At 42.5% G+C, this 18,466-nt stretch overlaps 1 protein-coding gene across 2 annotated transcripts in view; it reads right to left on the reverse strand.

Moving 5' to 3' along the window:
* The window catches only part of ADARB2 (adenosine deaminase RNA specific B2 (inactive)), a 310,567-nt gene that overhangs the window by 93,012 nt on the left and 199,089 nt on the right, over positions 1-18,466 (reverse strand). The window contains exons 2-3 of one of the 2 annotated variants that reach the window (XM_040548592.1): positions 17,243-17,329; positions 7,874-8,781 (exon numbers count right to left, since the gene is read on the reverse strand). In XM_040548592.1, the coding sequence (XP_040404526.1) occupies positions 7,874-8,781; positions 17,243-17,329 (995 nt within the window). The remainder of the gene's footprint in view (positions 1-7,873; positions 8,782-17,242; positions 17,330-18,466) is intronic. The other variant, XM_040548593.1, reaches the window with a different exon arrangement.

Below are 18,466 nucleotides of genomic sequence, written 5' to 3' on the forward strand. Positions count from 1 at the left end.
CAGGCTGTCCCCCTGCAGCCCATGGGTCCCACATGGAGCAGATCTCCACGCTGCAGCCCGTGGAGGAGCCCCCGGTGGAGCAGGTGGATGTGGCCTGGAGGAGGCTGCGGCCCATGGAGAGCCCCCGCAGGAGCAGGCCCCGGGCCGGAGCTGCAGCCCGTGGAGAGGAGCCCACACAGGAGCAGGGAGGCTGGGGGGAGCTGCCGCCCGTGGGGGACCCGTGCTGGAGCAGTTTGCTCCTGGGGGATGGACCCCGTGAGACGGAGCCGTGTGGGAGCAGGTCTTGAAGAGCTGCTGCCTGTGGGCAGCCCCCGCAGGCTCAGTTCGGGAAGGACGGCATCCCGTGGGGGGGACCCCGCGTGGAGCAGGGGCAGAGAGGGACCGAGAAGGAGCAGCAGGGACAAAGTGTCATGGACTGACCACAGCCCCCGTTCCCCTGCACTGCTCAGGGGAAGGAGGGAGAAGAAAGTTGATAGTGGGGAAGGTGTTTCTGGTTTGCTTTTATTCTCACTGTTCTAGTCTGTTAGCGATAGGCAATACATGATATTAATCTCCCTATGTTGGGTCTGTTTTCCCTGTGACAATAATTGTTGAGTGATCTCCCTGTCCTTATCTCAACCGTTGAGCCCTTTCTATCGTATTTTCTCCCCATTTTCTTTGAGCTTCTTTTTTGCTTCCCAGCAGCATCACCAGGGACCACAGGCTCTCCACAGGTGCCCAGGCACCCCACTGCCTTGGCCTTCTCCTGGCACCTGGCAGCGCTGCCTGCCACACAGCTGGCACCACAAGAGGGAGGTAGTCATCGTAAAACGGATGGCAGTGGCTGGCTTCTGATCCTCTGCGCATGGAGCGAGAAACCTGTTTGAATAATTAAGGCTTCCTAGATGTGACTACAGATAAAAATAGAGAAACAATGCGATTTTGGCATGAGCGTAATGCTCCAGCTCGGGCAGAGAAGGCTTTGCATGGAACTCGACCAAAGAAAAATTCACTCCGGGCACTTGTATTACAGCTCCATTTAGCGGAGCAGAACAACCATGGCTCGTATTAAGTAGATAATAATGAAGCATCATAAACAATGTCAGGATGCGAGTCCAGGACGAAGCAGGAGCTTTAATGAGGTCCAGCTTGCCGGGAGCTTTTTGAAGTGTCTCTAGTTCAGTTACAAAGCCAGAAAGCAACAAAGGCGACTCTGCCAGCTGTGAGAGTATCTGGTTTAGGAGGAAGTTTTATGTGCGGATGACACCACGCTGGGATTCAGCTTTCATGTACTAACTAGCTCTGCTCATTGCTGGAGCCCTGCATAAACTCTCTCCCCATAACATGTCGCACAAATAATAATTCTTCACAAATCAGATCCATGCCATCGGCTCCCAGGATAGACAAGGCTGATTCATTGTGGTAAATAGCAGAAGCCAGCAGGGTCCTTTCTGCCTATCACTAGCCATATTTAATAAGGAATCTAGGCTGTGAAGGGAAGAAACGAAACACTGGTTCTGTGGCAGTATCGATGGCACGAAGTATTTGCAGTTACAATAAAAGAGCGGTCAGCAGCCAAGTCAGATGGCTAAATCAGATTCACCCTACTCTAAATGCATTTTAATCACAGTGGACTCTTCAGATTCCTTGTAAAGGAAAATTGGATGTTTTTATTTTTTCCCTTTTTCAGAGGAAGAAAGGATTTAGGTTGTTTATAAACTTAAATTTATATAAATATACACTTGAGCAAAATGTCTTTTATGCCTTGAAGATTTTTTTCCTGAAGATATAAAAATTAGTTTTTCACTTCTGTAAATGGAGAATCAGCCATTCATTAACTAATTATCAGCATTATTATGGCTCTAACTATTATTAGTTAGGTAAGCAGTATACTTTCACCTCTCTGTCAGAAGCTTAGCAGAACTCAGGTACTCTGAAAGCCCCGAGCACGCTCTGCGCCACATAGAACTTAAAGATGAGTGCAGAGGAGTCCTTTTGGGGTGATGCTGGAATTATCTATGGGCAGGAGGGAGCAGGGTTACAGGGTACTGCCACTGAGGAGCAAAAGAGAGAGGTGTAGATGGGAAGCCTCCCAAAATGCATCCCGTGGCACAGACGGGCTCCTGCTTCTCTTGGTGGTGTTTGGGTGGAGATGTATATGCTGTCTCCGGTGCTTGTTCCTGCAGCACCTAGCCAGACAATTGTTGATGCAAAGTAATGTGCTATTTTGCAGTGATGACTGTACCTCATGTGCAGACCCCTTAAAGTGGTTGCACTTACGTGTTGCTTCTGTAAGAGCAAGAGATTGAAGCCCTTGCTACCCTATTAATTTGTTTCTTCTGATTCTGTGTAGGTGGCCCTTCAGCATCTCCCTGTGATCTTTGATCTTTTTAATATACATTAAAACTTGGTAATTTCTTCATTTGAGACTCTCACTGTAATGTCTATGGGGCAATCATCATCTTTTATGTTAGACTTATATGAGGGGTGTGGAGGTGGTCCTAGTTCCTCAACTGTGAGCCTAGAAGTGACTGCAATCTTATTAGCAGCCAGGAGAATAATAACAGTATCCAGTGCACTAACGCTGTGCCTGTAAATATATATATATATATATATATATATTTGCTCTTGTTTTCCTTAAGAAACAGTAATCCTATAAGTGTCTTGACTGCCTGTTGCTCTGATTATAAAAAACAGCTTCCCCCACCTGCAGAGTCAGAAACAGATGGTTGAAAATCAAACAATATTTGTATTGCAGAGGCATTTCTTTGGTCCCCACCATTTCCCTTTCTCGCATCTCACTGTCAGGAGCTACACACATACCTATCAGCTGCTTCTCTTTGCATGGTAGGAGACAGAAACAGCTATAAAAAATGTACTTGGTCACTCGACGAGACAAAGCTCTGCACATAAACACACTGGAACAGCTTATCAAAAGTCACTGTTAGTTCTGTGCTGTCCCTCTTCACACCAGAGTCAAATCTATCACTGCCATCCTCAGCACTGGCTTAATTGCAACACAGGTGAGAGGGCATGGTAGCAAGGAAGTTGGCAAATTAGGATAGTTAGAGAAATAAAGTGAAGGAGGCAGGAACAATTGATACTGGATGGAAATGAGGTGTTTTACAAGCCAGAGAAACAAGCTTTTGGAGGGAAGCAGATAAGAGGCATGGGGTACAAGGCTTTCCTTGAAGTGGTGTTCGCTCTTTCCATGACATTGTTCACGGAGGTGATACTGTGGTTAGCTGGCAGGAGGCTTCAATCTGCACAGGGTAAAGAATCAGTGCAATGTGAATACTAGATTGCTCTGGTCTGCAAATGGCACTTGTGAAAAATGGATTTAACTGGATTTAAATGGTTAACCTTACTTGCAGAAGGAGAAAAAACTTTGCATCTTTCTGATGACACAAATGCAAGTCACGACGAGGCTTCATTTAAATAAATAAATTTGCAAGGACTGCTCTGCAGGCTCTGGATGTGAACCAGCAACAGCAGTGTTAAGCAATTTCAAAGCAGAGTGAATGTGATTTTCACACCTATTCGTTTTTAATTTAGGTCCATTTGAAATCCAAGCACCCCTCTATTATTAATTAATGGTTTTGCTCTACAGCAGTAAGAATGCTGTTTAGACTGAGTGAGATAGATTAGACGGACTGTAAGATTAGAAAAACAATCTGTAAACTGGTCAGAGGCAGCTGGGGGTCACCTTGATCTCCTGAAATGAGTGCATGGCACTCAGAAAGTCTGGGAGTGTGAGCGCAGATATCTACAGTGCAGACTCATTAGGGCTGGCTGGGTCAGCTCTCCTCGGTGCCATCTCCCATTCTGGATTACAAGAATATTATCTAACAATGTGGGGCGAAATAATTGTCAGACTTCCATAAAAGCTGATAATTGAAGAAAGTACATACCATTTGATAGACAGTTTGAGTTCAGACCAAGTATGCTAGGAAACAAGGAGCAATTATTTAGTGACTTAGAAAAGGCACACAGTGGTGCACTGTACTTTCCATTCTCATGACTCACTTTCTCTCTGCTGTTCTTCATTAGTTTAGCAGCTCTCCAGGCTCCTCCTTGGCTACTCTGATCAACATGGTATGCCCAGTCCCAGACCATCAATAGTATTTATCTCATGCTTTGGTGGCCTAGCACAGATAAGACATCTGGTTTGAGGAAGAACAGTTGCTGGCAGATTGATGGGCAAATCTTGTGATCATTTCAGATGGTCCTTTGATAATCTCAGCTACCTCCTATTCACCTTATACACGTTCAGGAGCTCGGAACCCCAGCCATCGTTGTACATGTACGTGAATCACAGAAGTGGATCAAAACACTGTTGAGGACCGCAGAGAAGCCACAATTTGGATTATATTATCTTTAAAATTTGAGTTAATATATATTTTTTTTCCTGGTGCAAAGCGTGAGGTATTGCTTATTTTGGGGTATAATTTTGCAGTCATGCCAAACACATAGTGGAACAATCACAGAGAAGAAAATCAGAGGCAGAGTGATATTCTTTTACAAAAACACTGGCAATTTAAAGCGCTCGAAATTTCATGGTGGGTTTTCAGCATTGGCAGGAGAGGGGGCAGGGGAGACAGCTGAAGAACCAAGTTTGACTCAGTTGCCCCAGGGAATTCATCTATTTCTGGCTTTGCTGTTCTTGCATTTCTTTGTTTTGCCTGAATCAGAAGAGATCAATATGGCAGGACTTTACATCTATGCTCTACATTTCCTGGTGGTTCCAGAAGCCTCCTGTGTAGGCAGCACCTATTAGGACAGACTGGAGAAAACAGGGCCTTTTTTGACATTTTACCTTGAATCTCCCTTGGTCAGCAGGGAAAGTGGCTGTCAGGCTGAAAGCATGCCCGAGGGCCAGGCTGAGGAACACCAAGTCCCCTGAGAGCCTTGATGAGCCAGGCACAAATGTCGATGGTTGGAGTTCCAGCTGATAAGAACATGTAAAATTTTTGACACTTCCTTGGACAAAGTCAAATCCATAAGTTCAGCACAGCTGGGCTACCAGTGTTACGAGGTTTTTGGCTTTTCCTGTTTCCAGTCAGGCTGTGATCACGAAAGGCCAAATTCTGGCCTCCTATATATAGCCACTGATAACAGCAATAGGAACAGGAGCAGAGACACACAAAGGCATAATATTCTTTGGGAAGGACAACCACAGAGATAAACATACGCCTGTATTCTACAAAATATTCAAAATATGGGTGAAACTGATCTAGTTTTCCTGTCCTTACTATCCATGAGTTAGTTATCTGATATCATAATAAATAAGATGGAGCACACACACACACACGCACGCCCCCCCCCCCAAAAAAAGAGTGGTGGCCGCATAGGAGAACAGTTACTCCTTGTTCTGTGAAGAAATTAAAAACCCCTAATATTTCAAATTCTGTCCCTAAGCTGTTTGAGTTTCAGAGTGCTTTCATGCTTTTAAATAGATTTGGACACAAAACAAGCTGAACTTACTAAATGAAAAGTAGGCATAGCTTTGAAAATGTGGCTTGAAATGTGTCCTTGAAAATATGTTTCACAGAAGATCAGAGAGATAGGAAGGAGCTGAAACAACTTTCAAGGCAGCTGGTTCTGACCACAGCTCAATGAGAACAACACTCTTTCCAGTACAGTTACCACTACTTTGACTGACAAAACAGCCAGATGGACTGACTGAAGCAGTGAGCAAAGAGCCACTTGATGAGATGCTGCATAACGCAGCCGGAACAAGTAGAGATGCTTCTGTATTTAGTGCCCAAGGAAGTCGGTGGAAATACATTTGCTGGTGTCAGTGGAAGTTGGCTTACAACATAACCGACTATCACAAACTCAGGTTTTGTGTCATGGTCGCTTGATGAAAAAAGTTAGTAAGGAAGTCAGAAGAAATCAATGTTAAGGCTTCTCTCTCAATTAATGTGCTGAGTGCTGGCATTAAAAGTGCCTGACTAATCATTTAGTTGGACAAAACATAACCATTTAAATATACTGACAGAGAAAGTTTGATGACTCCTTTTCACTGACGTTTATACTTCCAGAACGGTGAGAAAACGAAGGTAAGGAGGTCAGAAAAAGATGAGAGAGAGAGAAAATATACGATGAAGAATGTGTTGTACAGTGAACAATCTGGGATCCAGGTAAGATGCGATATTTGGATGGAAGATATCAAGAACCCAAGTAACCAGGAAATATTTGAGAGATCAGGAATCAAAGCAGTGGTACTTGTCCTGCAGTTTCAGAATATGAGATAACAAGTTATCTGTTGATGAATGCATGGTATTTACCTGCTGATCCACCCAGTGAAGTTCACTGAGGGCAGTAAAGCAGCCAGTAGTACATGAATAGAGATTCCTCTTTATATCCAATTGCTGGGTTTCCATGGGGAAGGACAGGCATGTTCCTCAAAACAAACTATTTTTTTTTTAAACCAGAACTAATTAAGACAGGAGACAGCATGGAGTTCTCAATTAAATCTCATCCATACTTCAGAGGAGTACTGAGAGGATAGAACTGCCAGGTTGGCCAAAGCCTCCAAAATGCCTGCAAAGCAGTCTGTGAAGATCACTTCTGTTCTTAAATTATGTTAGTATCCCACTTGTACAAGAAGTTTATAAACCAGAATTAAAGGGAAGGAGGTGGAGGATTATGATGTATTTTAGAATTTCTCACATTTCTCATGTTTCCTTTTTGGAAACACAGGTCACTAGATAAAATTCCTGGGTTCTGTAGGCAATCATGTCACATGAAGAATTCATCTCCTATCAAACTCGGTCTTGCTAATGAACATCTTTACTAACGTTAATGGAAATTGCTACTAACAATTTGCATTTACACACTACTTAAGGATCTTAAAGTGTTCTTTCATATAATATGCCCATTTTTTATTACAGGAATATTGGATTTAAATGACTTGCCTAGGGTCTCACAGCAAGCCAGCAGCAGAATAATTCTTAGAGCTCCCAGTGCTTTGCAATAAATCCTGGACATTAACAACTCCCTTCAGAAAGGGAGCTTTGTGGTGGTAGATCACCTCCTGGTGCTGGTGGATCAAACCTTTTATGACAGTGGAAACAAACCAAGAAATCACTTGAGCCAATGTAATGCTTCTCAGTGTCTGCAAATCCTGGCTTCCTTTGAACCTAGAAAATTGACACAAGTCTGAGTAATGCTAAGATAGCCTTTGGCATATAACCAACTATGAAATTTTGATGTCCTAAGCGTGTACCTCAGATCTGTATTTTCTGTATGAATACAGCAGTAATATCTACATTTATTCCAGGAAAATTTCAGAGCTTTCACCATTCCCTGTTAGAGGCATATTTGGGAAAAAAAAAAAAAAAAAAAAAAGGAGGCAAAACAAAAAATGTAAGACTATAAAAACCAAAAATTCTTATCTTTTTTAGTGACAGAATCGTCAGGAGAGTTTGCTCTTACAAAGGCACATTCCATGTCATTGCTATCTCCTCTGGATGGTGCTGTCCTCAGCAAAAAATAACTCTAAAAGGAGAATATGGGACATCCCTTTTGTTTATGGACCCACAGCAAGAAAGAGGCAGCATTACAAAATGACCTGCTTTTTCTGCATGTGTCAATGTTATCATTCTCTCTACCAAATTGAAACGTTGACATTTTGCCCTACCTTCTGCCCCCTCATCTATGCCTCATATGGAAAGGGACGGCAAATTATGCCCAAAGATTTTGGATATGATTTTTAAGCTTTTGCCTGTGATACATGCTTTTTTCTATGAAAAGGGAGCTATTTTGTGGCACGGCTCTTGCTATAATATCAGAGGAACCATCTGATAGCACAACAGCAGTAACAGCAACACCGATTGCACTACTTGAAAGAGTTCCTCCAACGTGGTGGTGGCTACCCAGGAGCTCTCACCTGTGGCAAATGGTGACATTTACTTCTGCTGGGAATGTGGCTGGGCAGCCGAATGTTAAAGAGGGCCTGCAGCGCGGCCTGTGCTGCTTGGCCCTTGGCCAGCTTCTTGCTACGTCCTGAGCCTTCAAATGTTCTCCCGTCCACTCGCACCGCCATCACAAAGCTCTTGATGTGCTGCTTCTCCACGGTCTCTGACAGGCAGACGTACCGCAGGCCTGACCGCAGCTCATTTAGCAGCACCACCGGGTTCTTCTCGCTCTCCGCTTTGGAGGCCATCTTGTGCCTGTTTTGCTTACCATGGCCCATTAGGTCCAACGTATGGCAGAGTAAGCGCCCGTGGCGATAAGCGGTGGAAAGCAATTCGTTATTAACTGGGTTATAGACTGAAAAGTCCTCGCTGTGTGTGGATGGTTCGAACTCCTTGAACAGAGTATCTGGGAAGTCTGCCTGGTCAGAAGTAAAGTCCGTGGATGGGTTGATGCAGTTCCCCATGGCAAAGTGAGCTTGGCAGGCATTGGGGAACTGGACAAATGACTTCAGAGCTAGCTCCGCAGCACGCATTTTGGCTTTCTTTTTCGTGGGCCCTGTGCCTTCAAACGTAAGTCCATTTACTTCCACAGCAACAGCAAAGACTGGAGCGTGTACTGGACCTGTCTGGGAAACCATTTTGTATTGTAAACCTGGTTTAAGTTCATGTAGCTGGACCAGAGCATTCTTTGGTGTCACTGACCATGAGACTTTCTTCCAGATGAGTTGGAGTTTGCAGAAATGGCCATTATTGCCATCCTCTAAGGGTCTTTTTCTCTTACTGCTAGGTGTTCCCCCTCTTGCCCTCTCATTAGAGGGTATTGGATGATCCTCCAGGTTGCCAATGTTTCGATTTTCCTTTACTTCTGCACTGCTGGTACCTGTCAGTAAAGAAAGAAAAAACCTCACATTACAGTTGTCATCAGAGCAGCTGACATCATGCCTGGGGCTGGAAAAATAGCCAAAAAAGAAAAAGGAAGTTAATGATAGATATCCTTGCTTGTCCTCTTTTTGGCTGGTTTCCTTGTCATAGCACAGATTCTCTGCATGTCCTGAATGATTATTTGTTCCTAAGGTCCTACTTCTGTTAGTCAATCGCCTCCTGTTTTAAAAAAGATTACATCACTCAAAGATAAGGTATAACTGATGCCATGTGATTTAAATAAAATGCTCTATTCACACTGGATAATTATAGTGAAAAGTGAATAGTTTGCAAAGCTCCCTAAGGCTTTTTTTTTTTTTTTCTATAATCCATGTGTGCGAATACTTATGAACACATTATTAGAAATCAGAAATGATTCACAAATGAATCACAAATAGAAAAATGGGCAAATGCTATGAATACATTGACCAGTTCTACTCACACCATAGGTTCTTTTGTTGCTAACATCACAAATCCAGCTTAAAAAATGATCAGAAAGACATTCCTAGCATTTGAAACAATAATTTGGTCTGGCCTCAGATTCCAGTTTAATAAATGAGAGTCTTTCTGTCAAGTTCAGTTGCAGATACTCTTAGCTCCTGCATCAGCAACAAATAATATTGCAAAAATTCTAGGTAAATCTGAATCAGAGAAGGAGAAGCCAGAGCATCATGACGGGAGTGATTACTGTTGTAAAGGATGATCTATGTCAAAGAAAGCAATGGGAGAGAGTGACTGCTAGGAAGCACTACGGTGATGGGGGAAGGGGATGAAATGACAATGGGGAGCTGTGGGGGGAGCACTCTGCTGCTGTTGTGCCAATGAATCACACTGCTCTAAACTACTCATTTGCAGTGCTTGTGTTGCTCTTTGCTACAGCAGATGTATGACTGAGAATGGAGATTCATCTCACTGATGTCCTGAATGAGACAGAAAATGTGCTTATATCTAAATAAGCGTCATAGAACATTTCTGTCATTTCTGATGATTTTGTTTAAACGTATTGCATCTCAGATGCATCCCCCAGCCCTCCTGTGCCTTGCTTGGGGCAGAGACCAAGTTGGGGAAGTAAACATGAATTTAATCAACCTGTGAAGCAACCCATCCCTGGAGCGATGCACCTGATCCCTTTCAGAGCACTGCCTGGCTGCCTGCTGCATTCCAAGCAACATTGCTCGCAGAGCTTTTTCCATGTTTTGTTGTCAGACACGAGCATGCCACCTGTGCAGGATGCATGAGTCCCAAGCACGGGGGAGGTCCATAGAGGACCTTTCTGCAAGGACCTTTTCCCGTTTCTGCAAGGCCACGGCCATGTTCGGCTTCCTCTCTACCCTGATGTACAAGCTGGCTGCAAGGATACAAGAGGTGAACAGCCGTCTACGCCTCAAGGAGCTTCTGCTGGAGCAGCGTGTCTTTGCTGCAGCCCAGTCTTAGGCTGTGCTGACAGATGCACAGGGGCCTGCAGAGAATTATGTGGAACCAACCATCATAATTAAAAACCTCCTTTGTGTCCTGATGAGTTGCACTTTTATCAAAAGACTTTTTCTCATCAGAGTGATAAGGCTGCACTCATGCAAATTGTTCCACAGCGAGCAGCTCACTGCTTGGACCTGAATAAAAATCCTGGCGTGACTGCATGTGTGAGAGCCCATTTGCAGGGCTGAGGCTTTCGGCTCTCTTTCCTGAACACCCTTGGGTGCTCACTGAACTTCCAGCCTGTGTTTGTGTCTCACCAACGTTACTTGCTGAGCTCCATATGTGTGCTGAAGTGCCTTGCTAAGGCAGAACACGGACTGAAAAATTAAGGTCTTAGTGACTAGTTAATTTTTATTTTCTAAAGCTAAGGGGAGAGAATGAAGACAGGTGAGGAAGGAAAGAAAAAGAAATACATAATAGAAAAAGAAAAGTTTCATCACTTGGCATTCAGCTGTATAAAATGTGACATCTTTAAACCAGCCTAACTGGAAATAAGACATTTAAAAGGTCAGGTTAAGTAAGACACAAGGATAATGTGGTCTTTTCTCGTTGAGGTCACAACACTATTTATGGAAGTTCTGATCTGAGGGGGAAGGAGACGCCAGCTTTAACTTTGCTCTATTTACCTTGGCAGTGACTTCGGCCAGCCATTTATTTTCCACTCTGACTGTTTCTCATGTTTCCACCCATACTAAATACACCTCTTTGCTTGCTTGCTTTTTTTTAAGAAAAAAAATAAGGTGAAATATTTCAAGCAGACACTTTTCTGAAGGAAGTGAGTTTTATTCAATGTTTCACAACTCCTCTGTCCTCTTACCTAGCAGGTTTTTGCAGACCCAGTTATGGTACATAATGATATTGTAGTCAGGAAGCATGACAAGAAAGATAGCTTGTGCTTCACACTGTATTCGGGATTGAAAAGAATTTGTATTGATTACGCACCACTGAATAAGAAAAGTCAGGGGTTATTTGTGTTTGTAATTCTTACTGTATTTTTTCCAGATGTTTTTTTTTTTTTCTTCTTTCATAGTCAGAGCACCATAAATTTGTGAACAAGAATGTGTGACCTTAGCATCATACCTTAATCACAAAAATATGGCAACATAAAGTAAACATTACTTGTTTGTCTTAAACTCAGTTTGTGAAATTCTTTAGCCCAGCTTTTGGCCAACAGAGTGTTTGCACTGAAGCAGTGAAAAAATGCAGTGATGTAAACACAAAACTTCTAGAGATTAGGCACAGCAGATAAGTGGACAGGGCTAGGCGTGTGTGAAGGTGATGCCTGGTGTGTCTTGGCCTAATCACAGTGAAGGAAATCCATGCAAGTGTCCCTACAGACAACCAGATTTCTGAAGGACCTCATCCTGAAACACCAGGACGCAGCTCAGTTCTTCATAGACCTCAGTGGGAGCTGCAACAGGCCAAAAGTCATCGCATCATGTAAAACAGAAGCAACCGAAACTCTGTGAGTGCCTCAGAAAGCCTGCAAGCCTGATGGACTAGTGTGATATCTGGCAGCAGCCGGACAACGTGAAATTACTTTATACTTTCAGGTATCTTTGAAATAGGAGGTCTTTGAAATGTGCCTTTTATGAGACCTCTGTATAGCAGACATGAGATTACCTCTCTAATGGTGGCACATGTACTTCTATTGTGAAAATCAGACAAAGCAGGCAAATGACACCAAACTACATAAGATAAATACAGTAAGCAGCTGTAATAGAACAATCACAAGCAATTTTAGAAATGAAGAGCACTAAAAGGAAAGGGGTAAGTCGAAGGATACACACAGGGAAAATGCAAAACTGTGGATCATTTTCAGCCCTGTTATCTCTTGTAATGTCTTTGCTCTTGAGTTCCCCAAACACATTCTCTACACATTTGAAAGTAATTATAATAAAATACGGTTCTCCAATGATGAAAGGTTGGAGAATAATAAAATTGTAAGGGGACAGAGTTAAAAAAAAAGGAGAAAGAAAAATATTACGTTTTTTTTTGGCAATAGATTCTAGCCTATTGTGTAAGATCTCAAAAAATAATTCTGCACTGTAATATGTCCTCAGATAAGTTTATTCATTGATTTTTGCAGTTTTATAAGCAAGAGGAGACATTGCAGTCTTGTATTTGCTTCAGTAATTGAATAGGAGAGAAGAAAGCAGTTAGTGAAATGTATTTATTTATGCACTATTCCTCAATCTTCTGTCTGCTCTTTCATGTTTTTCTCCTTTTGGTCATTATGCACAGTAGAGTTAACCTAGAGAGTCTGCATCATCAAGAGCTTTTCAGAACTATAATGCATCACTAATAATGACACTGCCTATGTCTCTGGGTCATAAGGGCTCTGCAGAACTAGCCATCCGATACTCCACGCTACATTTGAAGAGATAATATTGTTCCTGTTGAAGGTTATTCTGCTGCCAAGCCAACTTCCAGGGCGGACGGGAAAGCAGAGGTAGTAGGTGGCATCTTCACTCTGGCTGGCATCTTTAATACTGAATCACAGGGGGCAGTACATTATTGATAGGCTCTGGTATTGAAAGAAAAAAATTGCAGTCTCTGTAGCATAGCAAAATTCTGATTCAACCGATTTGTCTGAAACAGGAAGTTACTGCTGTTAGAAATGTTTAGCAAACACAAGATTGCCACCAATGCATGTTCCACAATACAGGTAGGACTTAATTTTTGTTTTCCTGTGTTCTGTATTTTAATGTCTAGCCCCTGTTTGACCTGCTTACCTAGAGTATGCTTTTGCTGTTCATCTACATTACATTAACTGCAGAGGTTAAAAGAACTGACCTCCATAATTCCTGGCATACTTGAAAGTGAAAAATTTTAAATCAGAAGCAGTAGGTATGAACCTGGGAGACAGAGCCACGATACCTTTGTCCAAGGTCAGCTACTACATCAAAAGTGATGTAGGGCAGTTTTCCTCTTGCAGGCGAGATGACATTTTCATACACATATTGAATCCATGACAGAGGTTTGGGAACTCTTCTGCTGGGGATTTCTAGGTTTATACTATTGACTTTAGAATAATAAACTTGTAGATAACAACAGAAATCACTCCTTCCTCTCTTAGATGCAAGCACACAGACATCTATTTTAAAATCTTCATGAAAGAAATCATTATGGTAAGTCTACTTAAGGGAAACCAGCTCTGATCTCTCTGTTGCAGCTGTAGCCCTCCTCACCAGCTCACAGGGCTCAGGCTGCTTAAAATGATATTGCTAGGATTTACTGGTGTGTAACACCACTCTGAGGAAAACATTGCCTATGCACAAAAAGTACGGGATTTTGCTGAGTTGAACTGGAGACTGAACATTTTTGAAAGGTGTTTGCCATTGCCTGTGGCTGTTCCAACCACAAGTTGGCAGTTTGTCCACCACAGTCAGATACTGAAGATGAGCTACCGAGGGCGCACGGACAACTAAGTTTGTCTAGATGCCAGCATTTAGAAACAATGCCCATCCTTGGCCTCTGATTTACATGCCATCTCAAAGCTGGGATATATATCCTATTTTCCACACCGTCCATGCTACTGGTAATATGTAAGATAAGGGGAGCATGAAGGGAAGAGGGAGAGGTCATTTTTGAATAAATAAAATGAAGATACTCTACTTTTCTCATGTTACTGTCTGAAATAACTGTGAAATCCATGCATCTCTGGTACAACTCTCACCAATTAGGGAAATTATTCAAATGACCTGACTTTGATGATGCTCACACTCTGATGCCCTATGTCCAAGTTAGCAAATGAGCATGTACAGCAACAAACATGGGCAGCCCCGAGCAGAAATGGATTTAAGTACACGCATGAATCTGGACCAGACTGGAGCTTAGCTTTAAGCACGGGAGAGATCTGAAAGAGGGCAATGGATACAGTTTTCAGAACAAAACCAGGGCGTTGGTTCTCCTTTGTCTGCTGGTGTGAGACGGCCTGGGGCTTTTCTTGCTGGAGGAGGGTGTTCCCTGCGTTCTGGGAAGCATGATCCTTGCTATATCTCAACTGTGCAATCTGAGAAGGGATTTGACCAAAAGGCTCATAACCGAACATGCTTCTAAACACTGAATCGTGGGCTGGGACTCATCCCACATGACTTTTGCTGTGTCTGAGATCCTTACGTTGGGAACCATCACCATCAGATCTCCCTGCTGGCACTGAGAAGGGTTATATGCACCAGAAGGGAGCTGCACCACGTCTATGCATTTGGCACCATTGCACAATGACAGTCACAGGAATCATATGCTCCTGTAGACCCCAGATTTATGAGTATTTGTGTCTAGTGATGGTCTGCCTTGATGTTGTAGCATAGTGTGGATGGAATGATTAAAGATCAGGGACAGGCAGAGGTCCGTAGCATCATGAAAGGCAAGGAGGCAGTGAACGGGGAATGATTATTCACTGTTTTGTACAATCCAAGCCCTAGAGACAGCAGACTTGAAACAACAAAAGGGTGAACTTCTTGACAACACACAAAATCGCTGAACTCCTGCTCCTTACTGTTGTTGAGATCAAAAGCATCAGTGGGCTCTGGAGAGGACTAGACAGGTCTGTTGGCGTATAAGAAATATGATGAGTCAGGTGCAAACTCCAGCTGAGTAAATTCCTTGCTGGGTGCTAGAAAGATATACTGAAGGAAGGATCACCCTTTAAATGTCCTTTTTCTCAGTGCATCACTAACAGCAAATGTTGAAGACAGCATACAGCGCTAAACATCCTATTTCTAATCCCATATGACAGTTCTTACACTTTTAGGTACATCTGACCTCTGGGAATGAATAGGGTGATCCTCTTCTCTCATGGTCAGGGTAAAGTCTTCACTGTAGAGTGACAATTAGCCTACCCAAAATGCCATTCCAAAGGTACCTAGGGCCTTCAGTACATTTTTTCAGCATTAGTTTATGGATCATAAACCACATTAGTACTGTCTATATGTTAATAACCACCAGTTTAAAATGCACTTGCAGTTAACCTGCCATGGCTAAAGAAAACCTAAAGGAATGTGAAAGAGGATTTGAATCAATTTCAGCTGGTGGGACTCTGCCTACTAATACAGGACAGTCTGGGCAGGGTGCTCTCAGAGGATGCTCAGTTAGCAGGGATAACCCAACCACTGCTCTACCTTCCTAGCATTCTCCTAGGTGTCTGTTAAATTGTTAACACAATAGAAGGTTCTGCCTATTCAGAGCAAATCACTGAAGCTCTTTACAATGCCTAATTAGTACACAGGTACCTGTGTGCTATAGAAATTAGTGGGATCTGTGCCATTATACCATTATACTAGAAGTGAACAGTGAAGTATGGATGAATGTAAAGTAGTTCATCTTTGTCTTTTTTTTTTTTTTTTAAGATTCCTAATAGTAACACTTAAAATGTGTTGTATACGCAAAGAAAGAAGCTGTTGTCGTTATCACTGGAGTGAGTGTTTGACCCAAGAGAGGATTAGGCACAGTGTTCCTGAAAACAGTGAAATTTGCTATTTTTTTTTTCAGAAAATGTAGCTTACCCCGTCCATGTGAGCTATTTTAAAGCCAGCACAGGCTTAGCTTTACAGCAGCAATAAGAAAATGGTGTTACAGTGTTTGGCTTGTACAAACTTCCTACATTACCTAAAAATAACTAAGTGGCACTTTTGGGAAGCATTACGCAGGAGGTGCCTGCACAAGCTCATCATGTGCATAATATGTTTCCTGTGTGTACTCCTCGTATCTCTTCCTGAAAATGTAGCCTCCCAGGGACCAATCTGAAGGATTTTCAGGATTTTTTCACCTTTGCTGAGGTATGTAAAAACCTGCCAGTCCCCCTGCAGCAGTACAGTGTGGTGTCCATTTGATCCTCAGCAGCAGAAAGTAGAGGGCTGTGCTCAAAAGCTATTACCCTTGTGCTGCATCATGATCAAACCACAGCAGATGAGCAACAACGGGGGAAAAAACATTCCTCCCACCCACTGCCTCTAATAGGGCAACATATCAGTGTGTGTCTGGCTGGGAAAGAAGCCCATCTGGTAGGTGATACTAAAACTCAAAGAGTTGTTCATTTGGTTCAGAAAACTTCCCACTTTTTTTTTTTTTTTTTTTAATGATTCAAGATATGTTACGGTAAGCAGGGCTGGGTAACACATACCAGTTGCTTCTGGGTGATAAATGGGAGGGCTTGCTGAGGGCTATTCAATCCTAGGGGCACACTCCTAGGCTGGTGGTTGTTTCGAAGACTTCACATCTCCTTCCAACCAAGCAGCGCTCCCATCCAGCTCCACAGCCACAGCACCAGGGGTATCAGTGCCTTTCTTGTAGTGCAAGTGCCCGAGAGAATCCTGTGCTAATTTTGGGGTTACATCTAGTTTGTTTAAGCCTGGTTAAATCTCTTCTCACCTTCTCAACTGATTTTTTTTCTTTTTTTTTTTTTTTTTTTTCTTTTTGTTCCCCAGGTCATATCACCAAACTGATGGAGAAAACAATCTTGCAAATTCTGCAGTCTTTAATTTTGCAAAAGTACTTTGTAATTAAGGAGGTATAAACTGGGGGGAAGACACAGTACCAAAACAGTTCTGACTCTTAGAGACTGTGAGAAAAGCAAGCAAACAAAATAAGGCAACAAGCAGGAAAGGAAAAGGAGCTTCACAGTCCTGTGACCCGGAACAGAAACATTTCCTTCTGTAATAATTTTTCCCTTTGTATTTGTGACACAATGCTTATAAACGCCATTTTCCAGGCCTCCACAGGGAAAAGTGGGAAGGTGAGCTGAGGTTAACCCCTCCTTTCCTGGATATCAGAGAATATGTTTAAACTTAGCGTCTGGGAACTTTGCATTCTGCATGAGGACTGGGCCTGGGGCCTGCCAGTGTTTGCAAGCCCACCTCCTTTTCACAATTGCCCCTACACTACAGAGCTTGTATTTTTGAACTTTGATATTCATCTGTTTGTAAAGAAAAGAGACTGCTTACTTAAATTGTCTTCATCCTCCATGGTGCTTGCGCCAGGACTCAGATACTTGAAGGGTGCTATAAAGGTTGACAGTATGCTTACTTTTTCTAGAAGAAAACAGAATAAAAGACACATATAAAATCAGTATTTTGTCAATGCACCCTGACAAAATACAGATCTACTCTACACTTCTTCTCAGGTGAAAACATCTTGGCAAATCCTTTTCCTTTTTGTTTTTCCCAGCTCCGCATCTCCACCAAAATCCACAGAATTGAAACGCGTTTGTTACAGCTGGCACGTGCAAATCCCAAATGCATGTCCCTACTGATTTCTGTGTCTAAGCAGTGCTTCTGGCTGTATATCACAGAGATGGTGCCCAAGCACTGCCCTCCTCCAGCCTGGACCTGCTGTGAAGGCCAAATGAGAAATGATACTGATTGATACTAGCTCAAAATTTAGCTTTTTTTTTTTTTTTTTTTTTTTTTTTTTTTATATATATATATATATAAGGAAAAGTTGCTGTTAGCACAAACACTAGAAACAGAAATATTGAAGATACATATTTTATTTAGTTTGTTAGCTAGTTGGTTTAGTTTGTTGTTTAGTTTGTTGAGTCTGAATTCCTTCTGGAAAGCTACAGGTGCTTTGCTGGGGACCTACATGAACATAGTGGCTACTTTAGGGAGCAGAGGCAAGAGAAACACACTTTATAAAGGTGAGTCATAGATCTGAAGGACTTATTTGCTTTCCTAAAATACCTATCTGCTTAGAAAGCCTCAGTGAGGTGGAATGGCTCTGAATCATGCACATTGTGAACAGTGCTGGGCTTTCATCTTGTGGTAAAAACATAAAAAACCATCTAAGCATGTCTTCTTTCAGGTAGCACAGGACAAATGATTTGTGCGGGGACTCTCTTTATTGGTGAGAAAGTACTTCTCTGAATTTCCTTGAATTACCTGGCTAATAAATGTACTTTTCTCAGGTAGCCACTGGTCTGGAAGGCATTCTGTCTGAAGAGCTCTTAATCTTTTTCTATTTCAGCAGCACATCTGTTAGCTTTTCAGCTTGGTTATTCCTACATTTGCAATTAATCCTTGCTCTTGTTAAAGACTGTTATCAGAATCCATCAAAAAATGACTGCAGATGTTTGCCTTTAGCTAGGTAACATTACAGCTCAACTCTATTACGAAGAAGCACAGTAAAAGCTGACTGTTCTTTGTTAAGTAAATACAATAAGAAGAATA

Source organism: Cygnus olor, chromosome 2 (assembly GCF_009769625.2).
Source record: "Cygnus olor isolate bCygOlo1 chromosome 2, bCygOlo1.pri.v2, whole genome shotgun sequence".
Lineage (NCBI taxonomy): Eukaryota > Metazoa > Chordata > Aves > Anseriformes > Anatidae > Cygnus > Cygnus olor.